General features: G+C 36.3%; 1 protein-coding gene across 2 annotated transcripts in view; it reads left to right on the forward strand.

The window, feature by feature from the left end:
* The window catches only part of LOC128030590 (raftlin-like), an 80,202-nt gene that overhangs the window by 3,025 nt on the left and 52,675 nt on the right, over positions 1 to 24,502 (forward strand). For both annotated transcript variants that reach the window (XM_052618339.1, XM_052618341.1), the window contains exon 2: positions 8,015 to 8,186. In XM_052618339.1, coding sequence (XP_052474299.1) covers positions 8,042 to 8,186 — 145 coding nt within the window. In that variant the 5' untranslated portion in view covers positions 8,015 to 8,041. The remainder of the gene's footprint in view (positions 1 to 8,014; positions 8,187 to 24,502) is intronic.

Genomic DNA, 24,502 nt, shown 5'->3' on the forward strand with positions numbered 1-24,502 from the left:
TACAGTAAAAAAAAGTACTGTAAATTTCACATATTTTTTATCATTAATATGCCTCATTAATGTGCCTCGTGCTGCTTTATTTAACTTTTTTTTCATAACCTTATTGTATAGTGTACTGTATAGATGTATTTTATATTTTATATTTTATCTAGATTTTCAGGCTCTACTGTTAAGTGTTATCTGTATGAACCATGGATCTGAGAGTAACGCAATTTCAATTCTCTTTATGTATGTACTGTACATGTGGAAGAATTGACAATAAAGCAGACTTGACTTGATTAAAAACAGTAGCAACAAACATTACAGGACAAGTTACATACTTAAGTTTAATATTTTAGTTAGGGTTTTATTCAAATCACTAACTAGTATTAGCAGTAGTAATAGCGGTGCTCGACTTAACAAACACTAATGAGACAAATGCTGACTATAGGCCTACAGTAAGAACAACTCTATTAATAACAACAGTTATTCAATATATGCAAAAATTACCATTCATCAGCCTTTTTCCACACATTTCCTGGCAAAGGTTTTCTTAACTTTTCACTCATTAAGTTCAGCAAAAAAACAAAAAAAACAAAGACAAATACCAGTGAGCACAAAGAGGATGCATGGTCATTCTAAACAATCTTAATATTAATGTGGAAAACATAATTCACATAATTTGGTCTTTGATGAAAAATGCTTAAGTTTGGGACTTTTGAAAGTAGACTGTGCAAATGTTTTAGAGATTGTTGAGATCTGCCTTTTTTTATTTAATTTTTGTAGAAAACCTTGTGAATAACAGCTTGCTCTGTAAGTTCCTTTACCTATAAGTCACACACAGCAAAAGTGCAGCTAATTGCCTCTTTGTTCCTCCTGCAGCTGTTATACCTGTATCTTCACTGGCAGCTGAGCGGGTGTGTTAGGAACATGATTCATACACGTGAAGCTTCAATATTTTGGTAATCTAATTAGGACAGAGAATCATCTCTTGTGCTCAATTAACTCTAATTTAGATAATTGGAACGCCTTAGTGCATTCGAAACTTAATTACGACATCCTTCCGAGACGTGACGTGCAAAAAGCACAGTGCGTTATTCGTGGCTCGCTGTACAACGGTTTCACCTCTCGTTCAATTAGGGTAGGCCCTCTTTTGCTCTCTCTGAGAGAAAATGTACACTCTCTCCTGTGATTAGACAGCCTACAAATCAGATGTCACATTCGCTGTCTGTGCCGCGCATTCAGCACCTTCTTCTCGGAGTCAGTTGAGGAGATGAAACGCAGCTTCAGCTGTGCGCCTTTATGGAAGATGAATGGTAATTTTTGTTCTTCTACTGTGTGAGGTGCCACTTTGAATGGATTATTCTTCCCGGATGTGCGCGAAGATTAGCTGCTTCCCTCCAGTCTCAGCGACGAGCTTCTGCCACAAATATTCAGGCCGCTGGCGATGCCTAGGCACAACACAGAACAATCAAAGCGGGAAACATGCAAGAGCTGCAGTAAAACACGCTTTAACAGGCGACAGAACAGAACTCCTTTAATACATCTCCAAGACTCATCGACTCGCTTGCTAACGAGCGGCCGGGAAAATTGCAGCGATATTGATTGAGTCGTGCTGAAGAAGGACATGTCGATACTTTGCTTGAGTGAAATAGAAGTTGAGCTTTGTTTTAAAAGAAACACCGATTCAGATTGCTTTCTGGTAGAGTGCACATGTTAAGAAAAGAGACTAAATTCTTTCATTCTCACATTACAAGTACTGGATTGTTTCCACTGAAATCAGTCTCACACTTTCGCACAACATACTGTCTCACATATGGCCACTGGGTGGGTGCTATGATAGAAATATGATATTACTTATTTATTTATCTTAAAAACAAAGGATCTTTATTGGCATTGATATGATTCTTTAAACATCAATGGAATCTCAATGTTCTTTTAATCTCTTTAAAAATAAAGGTTTCAAAAGGTGTGTGTGTGTGTGTGTGTGTCTGTGTGTGTCTGTGTGTGTGCTCTTGTTTTTGTGTCATATCAGGGCAACTGTGTATAATCACATGGGTATGACACAGGTATTACAAGGAAAGGGTGACTTATGAGGACATAACACATGTCCCCATTTTTCAAAACGCTTATAAATCATACAGAATGAGTTTTTTTGAGAAAGTAAAAATGACCAAGTTTCCTGTGAGGGTTAGGGTTAGGTGTAGGGTTGGTGAAGGGCCATAGAATATACAGTTTGTACAGAATAAAAACCATTACACCTATGGGATGAACATACTTTACACAAAAACAAACGTGTGTGTGTGTGTGTGTGTGTATATGTAACTTTTTTTTAAGTTAATGGCTACTGTCAACTGTTTGGTGAACAGCATTATTCTAAATATCTTATTTAATAAAAACATTGAAATAAAAAAATAAAAACAATATATATATATAATTAAATAATTTAAATAGCCATAGCACACACCTGTGACCATTTTATCTTGCTTGTAATTTTTTATTTCTTTATTTTTTTTTTTTGCACATAAAGCATCCAATCTACTGATATATAGTTAATACATATAAAAAACAAACGAAATTCTCTAGCATATTTCTATCATCACTAGGTTCCACGTGACTCCGCCCATCTCTTTAATAAAGCAAATTATATTTGTCTAGTAAAACTGCAAAGGCATATAATCCAAATTAGAATCAGAGACAGAGTGAAAGCAAGAGAAAGCGAAGATGAGAGAGAAGGAGAATACGAGAGAGAATCTCAGAGAAAGCGAATAAAGGGAAAGAAACAGACTGGGGAGATACTGCTCTCTTTTCTTCTCTTGAGTATGAAATCGTTGTCAAGGGGCCCGTTCCCATGGCAATTCCATCCGCTGTGTCTGGGTTTCCAGCTTGTCCGTGCCCAGACCTTGGATGCTGAGAGGATGGGTTTTCTAGGTTCATGCCAAACAAAAGGGAAAGTGTCCCCCCACCTCCACCACCACCCAACCCCCTTCCAAAAGGCTGCAGTGAAAGAGATTTTAAAGAGACAACCTGTCAGATGAGTAGCAGTGTCTGATATTGGATTCAATCGATAATTGTAGTTTTCATTATACCTGTGTTCCTATTTCTTCTAATTATCTATAAGCAAGCAGTGAAGCAGCGGCCGGAACCGGAGAGTGTCTGGAGCTTGTAGGGACATACAGAAGGAACGCTTTCCCAAGACAACAATTAACCCCCGTTTTTGTCTAAATTATGCTGTGACATTTTGTTTACACTTGACTTTATTTAGACAGGAAATGTTTCCTCAGAGTAAACCATGCTGTTTGTGCATCTCTCATTTAATAGAGTACTTCTTGTGAAAAGTAAAAGCAGTCACGCTCTCTATTCTGTATTTGGATGGCACGCAATAGCTTTGTGAAGGAACACTGAAAATTAAGAATCAAGGCATTATTTTCTGAAAATCTTCCCCTCTATCATAGTTTACATGTTTGAATTGATGTACTTATTTGGGTATCCTTCTTAATCATAATCATCTTTTTAAGTTAATTAGATGGTTTTGCTTACTGATCCTTACAGAAAATTCAGGAAACATAAACACTTGGTGTATGCAGTTCCACAATGGAATTTCACTAATGCATTTCTCCATTGATTTTATTAATTAACTATAGAGAGTTTTTACCATGATGTAATTATATTTATCCACAAAAGGCACTATTACAATTTCTGTTTCTTTAAGACAAAACTGTTTTATGGAAAGGACATGAAGAGAGCACAATTACAGTAGTTCTTCCAAAAAGCGATAGTGAGAAAGTTCAGAACACACACACACACACACACACACACACACACACACACACACACACACACACATATATATATATATATATATATATATATATATATATATATATATATATATATATATATAATTTTTTTTTCATACATTTCATACATGTTCATACATGGCAAAAAGTAAAAAAAAGAAATCCCTAATACCCCCTCCCAATATTTTTCTTATATTTTAAGTATAATAGTAAATCAATTCTAAAAACACATACCATAATTGTTGCTTATGTTGCTTTTACGGTGGTGTTTGTCTTGTTTGGATCTTCACAGCGATATTATCTCTTCAAGTGTGTTCACATTCCTTCTCAATGTCCTGCTCAGGTGAGGGGTCTTTGTTGAGACCAGGACGTCCAGGAAGGAAGGAGGAAGTCCAAACAGGGAGACTGCCTCTTTCCTACCCTCAGGAGAGTATTTTCCCTGCTGAACCGACAAAAACATGAGTCACGAAACCATGCCTCGTGTCTTATTTGCCACATTAAAGAAAATGGGTCAAAGGGAGAGTGGTATTTTTGAGCGCAGCTTTGAGCAGAGCCCTAAAGCGTGACATTGAAGTTTTGTCCTTTGCACACTATTATTGAATTAGAGCAGTGAGGAACACTGTCAGTTCATCACTTCTCCCTGATGGGTTGTTGCTTGGAAAATGATCATTTTTAGAAAGATTTCCTGTGGCGCGTGATATAAGATGCATGCTAAAACACACATTAAGGTTTTGGAATAACCTTTTTTTTTTGTCGTTCATTTTGGACTACCATGCAAAGGTAAACTGGAAGGGAACTCTTTTCTTGTCAGTCTACAGTGCATGAGGGAGCTGTTGCCAGGTTGACTAGAGAGACAGTTCTGCCAAAAGCTTGTAGCGTGAAGCAGAACCTCGGGGAGGGAGAAGTCGCTCTGAAATCATAAACATCTCCCACTTCCTCCGTCAGCTCTAAAAATACCTCGCCTCTTCGTTTCACAGCCCCCCTCCTCGTCTCTATCAGCTATGCAAATATCAGCCCCTCCAACCAACTTTGTTTTCCACCCCTCTCTTTTTGTATTTTTGCTGGGTTTCTCTCTCCGACGGGGGACACACTTAGCCTGTTGCCTCTAGAGAGAGCGTATCTGAGCTCAAAGCATCAAAAAGCCACACTGTGCAAGTTGTTGTTATGTCAAAGATGGCTATTTTAGGGGCAGTCTGTTGTTTTTCCATTTGATGGAAATATTTCAGAAAAGAGAGATATTTGAAAGCAAGCTGACCTGCCTTTTAGCACAAAATTACCGTTTACAGAGTCAGAACATCTTTAAATACATTAACATTCAGGTTGTATCGTACATAAATTATTGTGAACCAACATGAATTTAAAAATTACAGTTTACTTTTTAATGCATGTTCCTGGATATATATGTGTGTGTGTGTGTGTATGTTTGTATATTAATTAAAAAAAGCCTTTTAAACTACATTTTATACAATGCTCCAACTCTAAAGTGACTTTCCATTTTAACCAACATCAAGTTTCTTCTGCTCACTAAAACTGCATTTATTTTTTTAAATATAACACAGCAAAAACAGTAAAATTTTGAAATATTATAACAATTTAAAATAGCTGTTTTCTATTTGAATTTATTTTCAAATGTAATTTATTCCTGCAATGGAAAACTTAATTTTCAGCGTCATAACTCTTCAGTGTCACATGATCCTTCAGAAATGTTAATGCAAACCATGATATTTTTATGAATAGAATAGAAACATCATTTATTTTAAATGGAAATCTTTTGTAGCATTATATATAGCTTGACCTTCATTTTAGATCAATGTAATGCAAATGTAATGCACTCTTGCTGAATTAAAGTATCAGTTTTAAAAAAGAACCACATTTTTTCACACAGTCCAATCAATTCCCAATAGACTAAAATTCCCTCTTTTCAGTTTGTTTTCATTAACAACCTATTTCAATTATATTTCAAGTCACTGAATTTAAATCAGATGTGCGGCCATTGCATTTTGACTCTATACACATAAAAAAAAAAAAGTCTCTACAAGTCTAAAATCTTCCTGCACTTCATTCATTCAGTCGATCATATTCGAAAAATCCAATTGCTGATGCATGACTGTTGTGCCCGAGATGCCATTTCCCCGATTGGATTCAGCCACGGCTAGCCGAACGCATCCATTCAAGTCCATGTCTCTGGAAACAGTGATTCTTATGACAGCATTCATAAATCTGCATGGCCTCTCGTCTGGACCCTAATTAAAGTCGCCCTGCCGCTGGAGTTGCCAGCACGCTATGCATTATCCTGACTCATAATGAACAATCTGCTCCTTGATTTTCTGTGATTGATTCTCACCTTTTCATTCGAGCAGCTCACCTCATTAACCGTGTATTCTCTAGAACCCTCGGCCATCACTGGCTCTCAGATTATTCGTCCGCTGTGTGCCCAGCCGCTGTAATTAGACAGGAACATAATAGAGAGTATTCTTCATCAATGGCCAACCCTAGGTTTAATCAGCTGGCCACAATGGGATATTACCTGCACCCTTCTGATCCACTCGCGACTGTCAGCGGCTGTCTCTTTAGATTTGGGAAAGGAGGGCGGTTTGGCTGATGAACAGAGAGCACTTTTGGCCTCTCGCTGGCTGGACGTGTTAATTCCCAGCCTGCCAGTTGAGAGATTGGGCTCCCATGATGAGCTGAAGCCCATTTACGCCTATTATTTATTTATTTAGGAGCTGATTTAGTAATCTAGTGTGCCTTTAATTGGGTCTTTTTCTGCTTTCTTTCTGCCGAGCAAGCACAGGATGAGGCCGTACCTGGCTGAAAGGAACTGTAAAACAGCAGTGCACGGTCTTTTGCTGAGGCAAATTAAGGTGGTACATGAGAAAATGGAAAGATTACTTTCCATGTGAATGGAGTAATGTCGTAATGAGAGTCCATGAAATCAAATTTGGAGTTTTGGAGTTTTGAAGACCTTTTCTATTAGGTTTAAGGACATCTGTATGCTAGTATACCGCTGAGCTGACATCTAAACTTCAAGCAGATATACGCAATTACAGAAAATGGAAAAAAAAAAAACACAAATAAACACAAAGCAGGCCCCTTGTGTACTGTATACAGTGTCTAAAAGTATTGATGACTACAGCATATGCACATTTTTGCTAATATCTAATATAATAATATAAATGTACCATTAGTAGAAAAGAGAATAATAATTTATAACTTAACAACAAATATAATATATATTTTTATAATTATAATTTTATTATTTTAGTTCATTTCATAATTTTTTATCATCATAAGTGTATTATAATTATGATTAATTTATATGAAAATTATTACTTGAATGTTAATATTGACAATAATGACCATAGTAATAATAATAATAAATTCTAATTATTTTAATAATTTAATATAATTATTTACTTTTGTTTGATATATTATTTTAGTTTTTAATATTTTTATTAGCATAAATAATTTTATAATTAATTCTAATATAATTGTATTTATACGTTTTTTTTTAAATATTTTTTATTATCAGTTTTTTTACATTTAATTTTAAATAAAGATATTCTGCCTTTTAAATAACATTTTATGTACAACTGGAAGGTCAGATTGTCAGATTACATTGTGTGACATTATCACTTTGTACACTACATATTTTGGCAAATATAGCAGATAATCCTTGTATTCCATAAAGTGCAAAGATTACAAACACTTATAAATAGTAAGAGTTCTAGAAAACAGTAAGAATTGTACTGTAAAGTGTTTTTAGTGTATAGTCATTATATATAGTCATTATATATTTAATCGAACACTGATTCACTGGTGATGCATACAGTAAATAGCTTAATATTTATTGGACATATATATAATAATTTTAAAAAAAAATGCATCCGTCAAAGCATTTACACCCCTAAAAAATAAGGTTCTTTATTGACATAAATGGTTCTATGTAGAACCTTTATCATCCTTTGAACCTTTCCATTGCTTAAAATGTTCTTTATTGTGGAAAACGATTATTTACAATTTTAAGAACACTTAACTGATTCTCTTTGTGGAACCAAAAAATTGCATAATTGAAAAAAAAACCTTTTGGAACCTTTATTTTGAAGAGTGCATGCAGTCTTTGAATTGCAGGTCAGCTCTGATGTGTCTAGATGCATCAACAGGAGTGTTGTTGTGAATGCTGAAGACACTGTTTGAACCTCTTTGTCTTTCTGACCATGTCTCTTTCATCCCAGGCTTAACTGTGAACTCGTTCGGCAGAAATGGGCTGCGGGTTGAGGAAGTACCGTCAGCCGGAAGACAACAGTCCGGGAAAGATTTACTCCACCCTCAAGAGACCACAGGTGGAGACCAGTGTCGGGGTCGCCTACACGTACCACCACTTAGACTTCCTGGTGGGGAAAGATGGTAAGTTATCAGCCGTTTTCCTATCTCTGTGTGAATTCACTCTGATATCTTGTGACTTTTAAAAGAGACGATCTGCAGAGTTAGAAATGTTGAGGTAAGGATAATCTTCGAGGAACTTTTGAAAGGAGAAATCAAACCGTTGCATGTAGAGACTCTCCAGAAATGTTCCTTGATTCTTTGCTGCTCCGCAAATCCCCGAAGTGATGACACTTGCAAATGACAAGCCCCAAATCCTCCCAGAATTCTCTCTGTGAATCACAGCTGCCTGCTAATACACACGCTCCACGACGGACTGTACCTGGGTCTCCGGCAGTCGACGTGTTCCTGTGAGGAGGCTCTCAGGTGCGTGGTGAGGTGTCTGTGATCTGTGAGGCGGCTGCCGGTGAGATGTTGGAGCCTGCGGGCTGTGAGGTGGCTAATGGGGGAAGATCCAGAGGGGCTTGGCTAAATATAGCTGTCAGAGTTGTTATTTCTCACGAGCGGAGCTCAGCTTGGGCCGGGAGGGAGGGTGATGAGATGTAGTGTGAGCCAGAAGTCTCGCTGACATCTTACCCCACAGATCAGAATAATCCTGTAAGGAGGATTCAGATGAATGCTGAGGTCAATCTCTCTCTCTGAGTGGGCGTAAACCCACACATATACAGTTTTTCCTACTTCCTTCTCTTGAGAAAGTCCTAGTTTCACTTTATCTATCACTAGACAAACAGGGTTGATGGAATTTGCTCCTCTACAATGACATCTTACCCACATCAATCCATCCATCCATGTCTGTCTGTCTGTCTTAGGGTTAGGGTTAGGGTTAGTTCGTCCGTCCATCCGTTTGTTCATTCTTTCAATCTGTTTCCCCCTAATTATTTTAGCTGACTGTCAACCTTGTCTTAGATGTTTCTCCTTAAATTCATTTAAAGAGAACTAAAACAGACACAAATCAGACCATTGTTGACATACAGTAAGACATATTACAGTGGAACCTGATGAAAAGTGTTCAAAATCTCTGGATGTCTGATTGCAAACCTGAGCACCGTTTGAGATCACCTCTGAAATCCTGGCGTGTGACCATGTTAGTGCAAATTACCTGGGCCAAATCATCGTTCTAGATGACTGACATCTGAAATGATAGTTTTCCAGCACTGTTATGGTAATGACTGTAATAGAGCAGCCTGACTGTGCGATTGCTCTATACTGTATGTCCTTGAGTTTGGCAAGATGGGTGAATATGTGCACTTCAGTAAACACCGCATACGAGAACTCTGTTATGTTTAGCAGTATTGGCCCATATCTCACATCCCCCACTACGCTTCATTTCTCAGCACTGCCTCTACTCTATTATTGCAAATGTATTGCTATTCATAAAGGAGGAGTTGCAAAACACTTTAAAGGAGGGGGAGGAATGAGCAGCAAATGTCTCATCTACAAGGCGAAGACAATAAACTTCCTCATGCAAGACTGCGGTGGCTAGCTTAATGTTCCCTGACGCCACGCGGGTGGAAACATTAGACTGCACATTTGTTAATCGCCTTAATCAAATTTGATTAAGTGTCCATAGTCAACCTGCACCAATGCTTTCCTTCACAAAGCGTTGTGTGAACTGCCACGTCTATTTGAGAGATCTGACCCATCAATCTATCTTAAGATGTTGTGGTGATATTGTGACATGAGCCAGATGTTGCAACTGCATAGAAGACGAGCACTAAGCAAGCAACGTCGTTAACTTAATTGACTGCTCTAATCATACAAAATAGGAAAATCATACACAATGTCTCAATTTTGTCACTTGACTTTTACAGAAGTCTTCCACTTCTCAGATTGAACTCATATCGCATGCTTCTCTTCTACTTTCAGAAGGCATCTTCAGATTCAAATATTCAAATTCTGTCTTTCAGATTCAAAGATTCCGGAATTCAAAGATTCCGGAATTCAAAGATTCTGGAATTCAAATATTCCATCTTCAGATTCAAATTCAAAAGTCCTAAAATCAAAATAATTCAATATGGAACATTTTTCCTCAAATTCCTTCAAGAACAAATGATCTGTCATTCAGATTAATTTTATATTGCAATAATACTCTCTGTCAGCGATAACTAAAGCTAAAATGATAAAAAAGTTACTTGAAATGATACAAATGATAACTGAAATCAAATTAAATGTGAAATTACTTATTTTTATCTAGTTGTCAATGCAGCATTTCAAATTTACATCAAGTTTAAATTCACTAAAATAATTGAAATTAAAATGTAAAAATTTATACAAAAATAAATAAATAAAATAAAACTATAAAAGAAACGACTAATAGAAATGGCAAAAACACAAACTAATGTGCCAGATGTTGTGACTGCGTAGAAGACAAGGCACCAAGCAAAGCCATGTTATTTAATTAAGTGACTGCTCTAAACATCTAAAAATAGGAAAATAAAACACGTTGTCTCAATTTTGTCACCTAGACTTTTGTAATTCTCAAGCATCTCTTCTAGTTTCAGATGAGATCTCAGAAATGTTCTTCATATTTAAAGAACCTGCAGTCAAACGTCATTTTTTGATCAAATTTTTCCAAAGAACCAATGATAAATTAAGAAATCATAATAAAATTATAATAAAAACCATAATAGTATCTAACTGATACTAAAATAACACTGCTTTATGTATCATTGGTGTCTATTAAAAATTTGGTAACACTTTAGTATAGGGTCCAATTCACACTGATAACTAGCTGCATATTAGCATGTCTATTATTAACATATTGGCTGTTTATTAGTGCTTATAAAGTACATATAATGCATGACATCCATAATCCTACCCAATTCCCTAAACTTAACAACTACCTTATAAACTATAAGTTATCATCAAATAAGGAGTTAATTGAGGCAAAAGTTATAGTTAATGGTTAGTTAATAGTGTGAATTGGACCCTAAAATAAAGTGTGACCATATATATATATATAATTATTATTATTATTATTATTATTATTTTTTTTTTTTTTTTTTTTATATATATACTGTATATTCGATATTAAAGATAACACCATATTCCATTTTCTGGGATGAGACACCAATTAGACAAAATGAACACCTTGTGTTTGTTGTTGATTTTGTCTAAATACATTTTCCCCTGATGCTGGTGTACAAAGAAACACCCTGGTAAGCAAGCGCATGAGCCTCGTAGTTGTGTGGTAAAGAAGCCATCACATGAAATACACAAGGGTGGTGCTAAACATGCCCTGCACGTGTTTTTTTTTTTTTGCACGTTTCCCTCAAATGTGATTTCAAATGTTTAAAATGTCAAGAGGAAGAGGAATAGAAAACACACTTACGGACGGCTTCTCGACCACACCGCGTTCTCCAAATCACTCTCACAACCCTGATATCATCAGCGAGTGGGGCTGATTATTAAATGCAATGACACCTAATACCTTTATTCAACATGTCAGTTAATAATACAAGAGGAGTCTTTCTTTTTTTTTTTTGCATAGCAGCTGAAAGAGAAGGCGAAGACAGTTGGTGCGGGGTTAAAGGAGCTGTAGTCGTGTAGGGGATTAGAGCAGGTGGATTCAGAGACTGCTGCTTTTATTCTGCAGCCAAGCAGTGTGAAAATTGAGTCGGAGGGGCACCGCGGGAGTCACATTCACAGCCATTTGCTTCCCCACATTACCTTCCTTCATTTCATCTTCACCGCGTGGACGACTGCCACAGTGCTGATGAGTTCGGGCCCCAGACCCCGCACCCTTCCAGAGAGCCATAGTTCAAACCTCTGCCTGTGAAATAGAGGCTCTCCGCTGGCGTCAGGTTAAGGCTTTCAGCACAAAGGCAGGTGAACCTCTATTATATTCTCTCTGATGTGGACGCATTGATTCCTTTAGCTTTTCTGCGAGATGGGCCTGCAATAAAGATCAAATGGGCTATTCGGTTAAAGTCGATAGAGACACTGACAATGCAAGTCCTTCTTCTGGCATAGTGTTTACTTTTAAAAGGAAACAGAGCATTAGAAACCTTTTTATCCATGCTTAAATACTCCATGTTAGATTCACAAATAAATCTAAATTGTGCTTACACTAGGGCTGTGCAAAATCCAGAATCAAAGAATTGGATCCTTTTTTTATTTTTATTCATGAGGTGGAATTTGAATCGGCCTCATCCCACAGGAAGTTAAACTGGAATTGATAGGAAGAGGAATTTACTGGATTCAGGTCCACCCCCGTTGATGCATTCTGGGAAATTAAATTCATACTACTGTTTAATATTTTGTGGTCATTAAGTCTCACCAAGGCTGCATTTGATAATTTATTTGCCTGATTTATGTCAGTCAAAGCTGAATTTCCAGCATCATTCCTCCAGTCTTCAGTGTCACATGATCCTTCAGAAATCATTATAATATGCTGATTTGCTGCTCAAGAAACATTTAGATTATTATTCATATTAAACAGTTGCACTGTTTCATAGTTTTGTTGAAACTGTGATGCATTTTTATCAAGGATCTTTTTTGATCAAATGAATGCATACTTATTTAAAAATATATATTAATAAAACTATTATTTTCTTTAAAATAAAATAGAATAAAATGAATGTTAAGCAATGCTTTGGTTTCTTTTGGAACCATTTTTATAAGCATTGAAAAAATAAATAAAATAAAAAAGCCAACTAACCACATTTTCTCTGAAAATTAGCACATCTGTAACCAGAAGCAGAACAATGACATTCTCATGTAAATGTTCTGGCAGATATAAATACACATAGGAAATGTCAACAGCTAAGCCATAATGCTTTGATCAGGTTTCTAGACTATTTGTGATTTTGTTCTTGATGTGTTAAGAGCACCTGCCCAGCAGGCTTTCTCTTTTAAAAGTCGCCTTTAATCTTTCTAAAGAATTTCCTGCCTACCTCGGTGAACTTTCAAGGAAGAGCTCAGTGTGCATTAAGGGCACAGTTCTGATATGTGAAGCTGTATAATTACTAACACCAGCAGTACAGTGTAAACAGACATAAATAGCACTTTTCCCAAATAAGGTAAAAAATAAGATCTGAAACTCAAATATTTCTTGAGTTTCAACAGATTTGAAGAAATATAGCATTACATTAGTTGCTCAGGGCAATCCTCTGCAGTGAATGGGTGCCATCAGAATGAGAGTCTAAACAAGCTGACAAAAACATCACAATAATCCACCATAAGTCCATCAGTTAACATGTGCTGTGAAAAAAAAACAAAACTGTGAGTTTATAAGAAACAAATCCATCAAGAGATTTTGACTTTTTAAGCAACGTTTCCGAAGACAATACCAGTCAATAATCAATATTTGACAGGGGACAGGCCAATATCACCATTCTTTTCATGCTAGTTAATTTTATCTTCTATAACAGTTTATCATCTGATCTTTTTCAATGTAAAATCCCATAGGATCTGTGCTTCTAATGCTTTTAAAGAAACTAACAGGACACCAGAGTCTTCCTTTGCTTCTCTAGTTAGAGTGTTGTGGTTATGTTACATGTTTAAAATCAGTTGTGTTTTGGGTTGTCATAAGCAGCGCCGACAGCGTTCTTGACAACAGGAAATCCAGATCTCTGCAAAGTTCCTTCCTCTTTTCGACAGAGTCAATGTCAAAACTCTGCTCGCTGCAGTTTGTTTCAGATTATAGCTGCTTGTAGGGGAAGAAATTCATCTTACTCTGTTCATCATCTTTCCCGTGTCAGGCTGCTGTCATCTAAATGGCTTTTGCCTCAGTATAATGTCAAAGTAAAGCCCATTTATTGGTGCACATTTCCCCTTTGTCACTATGAGGGAGAATAGGTGGCCACTGCATTGATCTGTCTGCCGGTGGCTAGATAAACCAGGTTTGCTTCACAGTGCTAGCGAGCGAATGTTTGCCCTCAGCCCCGAGCATCTGCTTTACATCACAGCATCTGTTCGGGCCTCTGCTCTAAAGAAGCACATTGAACTTCCACAGGCCAGTCATCTCACATCAGCATGGCAGTCGCTTCAGACCGGCAGTATTGATTCCGCTCAAATACAATCATCAAGTTTCCAGCGGTGGGGTAAACAGCAAAGATTTAACAAAGGAGCTAGTTTTCTGTGATCTTAGTTTCAAAAGAGAGACACTTTTTTTTTTTTTTTTGTCTTTACATCCATGTCTGTCAGCTTTAAGACATTTTTACAGTATTTCTCATATGGGAAAATTTACTGAGGATGCATCCTGCTCTACACAGATTTTTGTGTCTAATCAAATTCTTTTTTGATTCATTGTACCTCCCCCTGATTTACAAATAACATAGCCGTGACATTACTAAAGGCTAATGCCATCATTTACTCATACTCCTCTTGCATCATTTCTGGGCAACACAAAAGGGGATTTTGATAAGTTGCTATTGTCCATTGAAAATATATGCTGCCCACAGGTGACAAACACTTCAAAAGGAACAAGCAACACACTAAAAGCGTTCCACATAAACTTCAGAAAACTTATAGTGCATTACTCTCTTTCTCTTTCTATATGATATTTATTTATTCCACTTTTTGAAACTCAACAGTCCTGGTCACTAATAGTGACTTAGAATATAGTGCATCAAACATTATATACAATTGTATACAAACACACACACACACACACACACATATTTCTCCCTTTTGGAAACAAAGTTAACACATTCTCTCAAGTAACATGTATCTGCTGTGTCTGGTCACATTATTCAAAGTTCATGGAAAAAAACGAAATTCGTCCACTTCCTCTGGATCTCAGCTAGCGTCTGTGGCTACTCAATTCAATATTGTTTAGTGGCTTCATCTGAGCTCTGTCTTTTATGTGTCTCTTTGGTTTCTGAAATATAATAAGGAATCATAAAATTAAATGTAAAAAAAAAAAAATATATATATATATATATATATATATATATACACTATGTATCACCATGAGTTGAAATGTGTGGATAAGCAGGCATCCACCAGAAAAGGAAGAAATGAATCATCTGAAAGTTTCAATTTTGAGTGTCGGCAAATGAAATGAAAAAGAGAAATGACATAACAAACAAAAACTTGTTCTTGGAATTGATGAGTGTGATCTCAGATCTGATCTGAATAGATATATATAATAGTGTATTCACATATATATAAAGCAGTTTAGACAAAAAAATGAATACACTACTTCTATGATATTTAAATATAATATTTATGTAAATGTTTGTCCAACAAATCAAATACAGTGTAGTTTCAGCATTAATTTGCAGTTGGTCATTATCTGAAACAGCTGATAGGCTGTGTCAGTTAATTTTCAGTTATTTTCAATTATTATTTTATTCATTTAAGTATATATACTATATATATTTAGTCCATCAGAAAGCCTGAAGACTATTACTAATAATAAAGTCCTCTTGTAATATATATACAGTATATATATTTGTTGTTGTTGTTGCAAACTGACTTTTCATGGCGTTTCTCAAATACACTAATTTCTCATATTTCCACACCCAACTTGAGTGAATTTTTGGACTTGTGTTTCCATGGAATCGGCCTCCCATGCTGGAATCATGGAGCTGTTTCCATGACAATCCACCACCTGTTGTTCCATTCCTTTCACACGTCTGCCATGAGATGATTGGCATTTGGGAATAACAAATTATAGAGGTGCATTTCTTTGTTAGGTGGCGTCAGATCTACGGTGTCTCATTTACACGTCTATACTGTAGGTATATCGAGTATATCCAATGTGTTAAAGGTTAAAAGCAAATTTAGCCGCCTTTTATGTAGTTTAAAACATATAGTGCTTATTTTAGTCCCAGGAACGATGAATATATTTAAATTATATTTGTTTAGAGATTGCTGTCAGGAGGACTCAAGTGAAATGACGGTTCAATAATGGGTCGAAACTGACCTATTCAGTCTCACTATGAGAGGAAAGCTCTAAAAAGAGGTATGGTTTTTTTAACAATTAAATGGTTTGCAAAGGCTTCATTTTTCAAGGGAGAGGCCAGTTTTATAAATTCCCATGAAGAATTGAAAGGGTTTTCATAAGAATGACAATTTGTGGAAAGAAAAAGAACTTCCTGTATTTTGAGGTTGTTCTATTTTTAACTCTTTCATACTGTAAATACTAAAATAATCTTGTCATGCAGTGACATGAGGGGGACATGCAGATGTTTAATTGCATTTTAAGTGCCATGTGCATTCGGCCCCATTGCATTCTGGTAGCAATTACAGAGGGTTTGTATGTATGCACATTACGGACTGTTTAAAGTACACATCCCAGAGGAATGTTGAAGTCTCTAAAGGCTTTTTATGAGAGATCCTGATCTCGGGGTAGTCAGATCTCACTCAACTACACAAACACAAAGGTAGGATTCAGAGAGAAGCAAGCAGCACCATTTCGAACATCAGTTTCTTTTGTTTTGTGAAACTGCACCAGGGGACACAGAGTCTGCACAACAAACTGAAGGAAAAATATCAAATATTCATTTCTAATAATGTCCAAGTTTCCCAGGGACCCAATGCAATCCTATAAACCCTTTCACTGTATAATATCAGCGCATAATTTACCATGCTCAAATCTATTCTGAAGACTTTCCCCTAAAATTAGTGCAGAAAAAGTCCAATCTGGCATTTAAGAAAGATGCCAATGGTTGATATTGTTGGTTTGAATAGGATTTACTGTACATTATAAAAACCTAGCAGAATAGTGAAAGATCACTGCCAAACCGATGCCATAATATCTAATATGATCCCATAATGCCCTTTAAGTGCCACAGCACTTCCTATGATATCATAATACCTTTTATGATGTCACAATAGGCATTATGGTTTCATAATGATCTTTACGGTATAATGCCCTGATGTTACTGTAAAAAGTTTGAGATTTTTTTTTTATGTAGAAATGAATGCATATTCATCAAGGACAAAAGTGATCAAAAGTGGTACTATTTTTTAATGTTACAAAAGATTCATATATAAAATAAATGCTGTTGTTATTGTTTTTGTGGTTGCACTTTATTTTACAGTACGTGTACTAACATGTACTTACAGTGTATTTATCTAAGAAAGTTCTGGTGACACAAGGTAACTACATGGGGTAGGGTTAGGTTTAGGGGTAAGTTCAGGGTTAGTACCTAGTTATTATATAGTAATTGTAATTACTATAATAAGTACATAGTATGTACATGGGGAACAGGACTGTAAAATAAAGTGCTACCGTTTTTGTTTTGTTTTGTTTTTGTTTATTTGTTACTACTTTTTTGAACTATTTATCAAAGCAGCCAATAGAATGATTTCCACTTATTTTAAATTGTAAAAATAAGAAAAATATTTTAAATATTTCAGAATTTTTCTGTATTTTGGTTTAAATAAATGAACCACTGGAGATTATTAAAGATCTCTGTGTCATGGAAGAGTTTTGAAACATGACACAGGATTTTTGTTTGCAATTTGTGTTGTTTTGTTGCATCAGGCTTGATGTGAACAGGCCCTCGTGTCTCTTTCCATGAAAGCGAAAGCTAAATGACATTCAGAAAACTGCATCTCGAGCGTCTCATCGCTCCATCAATCACTACACATTATTTATAATTTATTTTTCTAGCTTCACAGACTAACGCCCGCACAAACCGTCGTCCATTTGCTGCTTAAATAATACAGGATTAACGACAGCATCATCTAACACAGCGGCATGGAACAGCAGTGTGAAATCATGAATTAACAGCCTGGTGGCTCCTAAATCATGTCAAAAGAGCCACAATCAGAGTACATCAAATTGATTTCTTCACTTGTGCCGTGATGACTGTTGCACGGGTTGAATAGCACTTGATTGTTAGATTGAGTGTGACTGCTGCACTGGGCCCATTAAAGCTTTCTGACAATGGCAGCGGAGTAATATTCTTAGCTTTTCCAGACGCTCATCAATGGATACAGAAATAACGCTGATGAACAAGCCTCCTCTATTTAACAGAGCTTGTTTCCCAAGAGCTGTCACTTAGCAACAGGACCGTCAGTGGACTCCTGGGCATCTGAGATGTCCTGTCAAGCAAATGACTGAATTCCACTAAAAGGCTATTAATAAAACCTTTTTACCTGGAAAACAAATCACCTTTAATGCATCCCATCAGGCATAGGCTGTAGCGTCTGATTAGCGTCTGGAAAATTCAGTCGCCAGAAAATTGCATTCCTCTCCGTCTTAAAGCAACGGCTCGTTCGAAAATAAAAATCTTCCCATCATGTCGTCTCAGATCTATCTATCTATCTATCTATCTATCTATCTATCTATCTATCTATCTATCTATCTATCTATCTATCTATCTATCTATCTATCTAATTGCAATTTTACATCACAAGTGATCCAAATTACAAAAATTCAGTCGCCAGAAAATTGCATTCCTCTCCGTCTTAAAGCAACGGCTCGTTCGAAAATAAAAATCTTCCCATCATGTTGTCTCAGATCTATCCATCTATCTATCTATCTATCTATCTATCTATTTATCTGTCTAATTGCAATTCTACATCACAAGTGATCCAAATTACAAAAAAAAAAAAAAAATGGTAGAAAATATAAATACATTTAATTTCGAAGTGCAAATTATATACAGTTATTATAATGCAATATTGACTTTCAGCCCATAGTAAAAAGTTTGGCCACCTCTTCAATGGGGGAAAAAAGGAAGAAGTTTGTTAGGACTGGCATGAGGGAACGAAGAGTAAACGATGACAGCACTCTCATTCATGGCTGAACTATGCCTCTACCTCTGTTTCATCTTCAGTGGCGCACATGAAATCAAAGGACTTTTCATTTGCAATATGCCATGGCTAACTGCTTGATGTATTTCTTTTGTCACTGTGCAGTGGTTTCGCATCCCAGGGATTCAGTGTTAATGTCCAATAACACCAGATATATGAGTCTGCAATCAGTAACTGCAACTTTTACAGCCAATAAAATGATTTTCATCTCAGTTTACAGATGAAATACATCATATCAACATTTTTCTCCATCTGCCAGATAATATTTGAGTTTCATAGTGTCAAGTGCAGGGTAATAAGCTGGTAAACAGACTTTACGGCATATGTCTCCAGCTCAAAGGACAAAATATGTCTCTCCATCTATTGATCTGGCTAGGAGAGAATAGCTAGTTGTTCCCACTAGAGATGCTGTAGTGTTAATAAAGATGTGAATGTGGTTAAACAAGGCATTAACACTCAATCTGGCCTTAGATGAATGATTATGTCTCTAGGGAGCTGTAGCTGCCACCTCCTGTTTGTGTTTTAGTAGTTTACAACTAACAGTCCTTAAAAGATTAATCTGTCTGAAAGATAGAAAAGATCATCCGTGTGCATATCACACGGCCAGCACTGTGACCTGAGCCGAAATGCTTCTGGATGGTTAATGTTATACCTATAAAGTACTAAAATTACTAAAAGTTAAATAAAAATAAATAACATCTACATAAAAATACATTTATTTTATCAAATATTAAATAATTAGAACTGAACATATAAAAACAAAAGCTACATATTAATAAAGACTATGATGCATGAATACTAAAACTAGATGCGCATAAAGACTGTTATTAAACTTACACTGGAAATTTGGTTCATCTTTAATGAAAAAGATGCAATATAATACTACAAAAACACACACAACATCCATCAGAGCCAGGTGACACAGAATGGCAGTGTTCACACGGGCTCCTTTCCTGGTGCATTTACCAATTTAAGACAACAAAATATACCTGGAGAGAAAGCTATTCATCAGCATTCCCATTCTTCTCAATGGCAGTCGCTCAGCTGGCATGTGCAGCCTTTGTGGTTTGCCATCTTTCATGGGTACAAATTTGTGACATCAAACATGCTGCATGTGGAAAATAATGGTTTTTTTTTTGTTTGTTTGTTTTTTTTACGGATCATGAACACATTACAGTGCAACCAATAAACACAATTAAGCCTTCAGAAACAGCTAATTTACCACCACTTTAAATCTATCAGTGATTATTACTGTTAACTAAAACTATGCTGGAATAAAAAAAATAAAGTTATAAATAAAACAAAAGATATTGCCATTTGTTTTACAAGAAAATATTTCAGTTTTTCTACTTCAAAAAATAATATTTAATTTGATGTGTTACATACTGTTTCCTTGCAATTGACCAGCATTTCTCAATGAAAAAATGTTTAAAAGTAATTGAACATGAAAAATCTGTGACGTCAAAAATGGTACATTGCATCTTAATGGAAGAGTGCAGTACAATAGCAATTGCACATCACAATACATAATTAAATGGTTAAAAACTGATGAGGGAGATAGAAGCAATAGCCCCTCACTGAAGTTCACAAGATTTATTCAGGGGGTGGAGACGGGTAGATTTAGGGAAATGGAAGGTGGGAGGACCTCACCCCTTGGATCTTGTGTTCTGCAGTGAGGACCATCTCGAAAGAAGCGGGTCATTGGAGAGGTAGTAGACATGAGAGGAGTCACGGGAGGGGATGATGGGAGAGGCAGAATGAGGGGAGGAGAGAGATTTGGGAACCACTCCACAGCCACAGCTTGATTCTCTCACAAAGGTTCATTAGTAAAGTAATTAATGCGTGCCGCTGTGCCCTGGGGCTCGTGCACCGACTGTGAGCAATGACTACTAATGACATAAAGCAGTCTTCCACAGAGCCTAGCCTGAAGAAACACTTCCACACACGACACTGCAAACTATCCTATTTCATTAGCCACACAGACAAACATATTTCACAGAGGCCTCACTGCATGAAAATAAAAGTTCCTTATTGGCATCGACGGTTCCACTTAGAACCTTTAACGTCCATGGAACCTTAAAAGTTTCTTTAAAGTGGGAAACAGCAAAGACTATAGAATACCCAAAACGTGTCACTTGTTTAGTTTTGAATGGGCAAAAATGCAATGCTCAATATGGCCATTTTTTACCAATATTTGAGCAAAAGAAACATAATTTATGTGATGTGTATTAAATTTAATCATAAGAGGCGTTTTAAAGAGCGAAATGACTTGCTCTAAAAATTATTTTGGAAATAGTGTCGTTGGTACTTCTGTAGCAAGTTGATATTTAAATTTTAAAACTGAATTAAACTAGTTTTTCTGTAACATGGGAGGCATCGTCACAACAGAGCTGAGAATCTAAATGCAGCTTTTAATGACGAGTGGTCAAAACAGGCAGGGTCAAAAACCAGCAAACAGGTACAATCCAGGGCAAGACAAAAGAGTAATCCGATAAACAGTCCAAGGTCAAAAAACAAGAAGGCAAGGCAAAGCAAGGCAAGGCGGAGACAAGGAACAGGATACAGGCTAAGCAATAATCAGCAAAGTTTGTGCGGATGTGTGCAACCTTTATAGTGTCCCTGATAGGAAACAGGTGTGGTGCAATAATGAGTTACTAGGCAAGGGTTTAAGGGAATTGGAGTCCTGAGAAAACAAAGACAATACCCCTTATCGTGACATTTTCGCAGTACCGGTAGTACAAATTATTAGGTTGATTCAGTTCCCACTGATAGACGTCTGTTTTCTAATGTCCTCCTGTGTATATGAGAGCACGCTTTGTGATAAATGTCAAACGTTTTTATGTACAATGTGTTTTTGCAGCGTTGAGCATTGTAGCCAATCACAGACGTGTTTGTTGAGCATGTGAACTCAACAGCCAATCAGAGGCGTCTAAATCAGTTTCTGTATATAATCCAATCATAATTTGAATACAAGTTTTACATTCCATGATGCTGCATACACACTGCAAAGTTTTGGCGTGATTATATTCTGTGTGTTCCGTATTGAAATGCAGGACTGAATCTGAAATCGCATTGTTTGACATGATAATCATAACAATGGACGGGACAAAAAATCTGATAGATCAAAGGAGATCTGTACCTATAATGTGTATAGTTGCTTTTAATTTTTTCAAATACTTTTCAACTTTTTTATGCAATGTTTACATACATACATTGAACCGATTTGAAGGCTACGTGTTAAAAGTTTAATGTTAACATTTTTACTTTTTTATTTATTTTAATTAATCTAAGTAATAATAAAACATTTTATTTAATTTTCAAACAGTTAAATAATAATAATTATTATTCTAATAACAATAAAACTTTTAAAAAAATTATTAGTATTAAAATATTAGTACCGACAACAATAGCAGAAAAATGTTCTTTACACTAAGAAAATAATGGTTCTTTTAAGAACTGTTCACTGAAAGGTTCCAATATGGTTCTTCTGTGGCATCCATGTGAAAATCTGCTTTTAGAAGCTTTATTTTTAACATTGCACATGGTGCTGAAAATAGCGAGCTCACCAGATCTAGTGAGAAACTTTCCAGATGAGTTATTAACATGCTCCAACACATGCATGCCTTTAATAGTCATGAGATAAAATGGCGCGGAACCACCTAACGTGCTGTAAAACCTAAGCAGTTCCTTCCCACAGATCTTTTATTCTAACCCTCTCTCATCGTTCATGCAAATCAGATTGAACCGTTTTCCCCAGCGGCAGAACACCGCATTCTCTCCGCTACCCAAGCCATACTGTATCTCTGGGTTAATTCATTTCATACTCATTTCTTTTTAAATGCACTGGCTCGTGAATGTTCTGTAATGCCAGTGCTGGGTTAAAGGGCACGGGGACCGGATCACATCACAGAACTGAACATCTGTGAGTGGAAAGACACGGCTGTCTGACATTGAAGTGGACTCTTGCCTGACTGACAGGGAAGCTCATGGGGCCAAAAAAAAAAAAGAAATCTTTTCAAAAAATACTGCTGAAAAACACAAGCATGTATGTGTTCTTGAGTAATCATTCACTCTCGGATGGGTCGCATATTAGAGTTAATGTAAAAATAATTACATTTCTTATTAATAGTCTCTGCGGCACTGGCCACAGTCTACTGCTGTAATTGAGTTTTTGTGTCTAATGTCTTTGGGCAAGGGTTACCATTATTACTCTTACCATTATTAATCACAAGAAATAAACTTTTACCATGGCATGTGACTACAGATGTGAGTTTTGCAGGCAAAATAATATTATTAAGCCTGTAAATGTCACATTTTCCCTTCCACGCTTTGTTATTTGAAAATAATTGATATTATAATTCTTCCAGCTAAAAATGTTTTGACATTAATGAATATTACCTAAAGCTAAAACTGAAACACATACTTAGGAGACAGCTTTATTGCTCAGCAATTAGACATAATGCAGTCCTCAGATGTTTTTCACCAACTTTGTCTATTTTTTCTTCTGGACACCTAAAGATAGACTCAAAGGAGTATTAGTGACATATAGCAAGGGAAGAGAGACATTTTTTATACATGGTGCTGTAAGGGTCAGTTGAGATGCTCTGCGATTCACTGAACGAGCCATTTAACATCAAATCTGCACTGGATATTAATATTCAAACTATAGTGAAACACTATCAATTAGCACAATAACAAGATCGGCAGTTTAAGACATTAACTTTTAAGCATAAAACACAAGATACTTCTCTTTTCAATATGAATAAGGCTTTATTAGATAAATCTAAGACATATAAACTAATCTAACACATAAGCACACGCACTCACACATTCATACAAGTTGCAGGAAGATCGAAAGTTAGGAAAGAATGAGTTTAAGAGAATGAAAATGTGGAATCCCAAGTTTACAGCAATTCGTGAAATTGCATAGACATGAATCATGAAACAGCCATCAATGACTTCATTAACCCTCGCATTGAGTTCCTCAATGAGGTTAAAATTATATTAGATACACCAGTACAGATCAGAGTCTGGAGGAGTTACTTGCATCTCCTGTGTAAAGGGGTTCCATTTGTTTTCATTGGAAAGGGGGTTTCCCAAGGTTGCTGATTGGCTGGAAGTTCAGTAGTCGCTGAAGTGATGTCTTGGGAAGCCCATGGTTGGGCGATGGCTGAAGACGTGGAGTTGTGTAGCTGGTTGAAGTTAAATGGGCACTCGAGGTCAGACTCTGACACACAGCGTTCCAAAACTTAACTCAGAACACAAAACTCTCAAATGGAAAAGAAAAGAAACTAAAGTAAAAGAATAGAAGTAAAGTTTGACGAGACTAGGAGGTGTTTCTTCTCAACGTGGCTAAGTAGCAGCAGGCGTGCAGGCCGACTCAAGCTGGAACCGCGCTCAAAGAATGCTAAAAGTCATGACTAAGAGCAGAAACTAAGAAGCAAAGCTAAAAGCAAAATTTGATGGTGTCCTGAGTACACACCTCAAATGTTGTCTTGACCAATCAGATATTGTGTTTGCTCGGGGTATCATAAATCATATGTTATCTTATCAAGCACGTGGTCTTAATTTTTTCCCACTCTTGCAGGGTATAATTTTGGACATGATTCCTATAACAATAAATT

Source organism: Carassius gibelio, chromosome A16 (assembly GCF_023724105.1).
Source record: "Carassius gibelio isolate Cgi1373 ecotype wild population from Czech Republic chromosome A16, carGib1.2-hapl.c, whole genome shotgun sequence".
Classification (NCBI taxonomy): Eukaryota; Metazoa; Chordata; class Actinopteri; order Cypriniformes; family Cyprinidae; genus Carassius; species Carassius gibelio.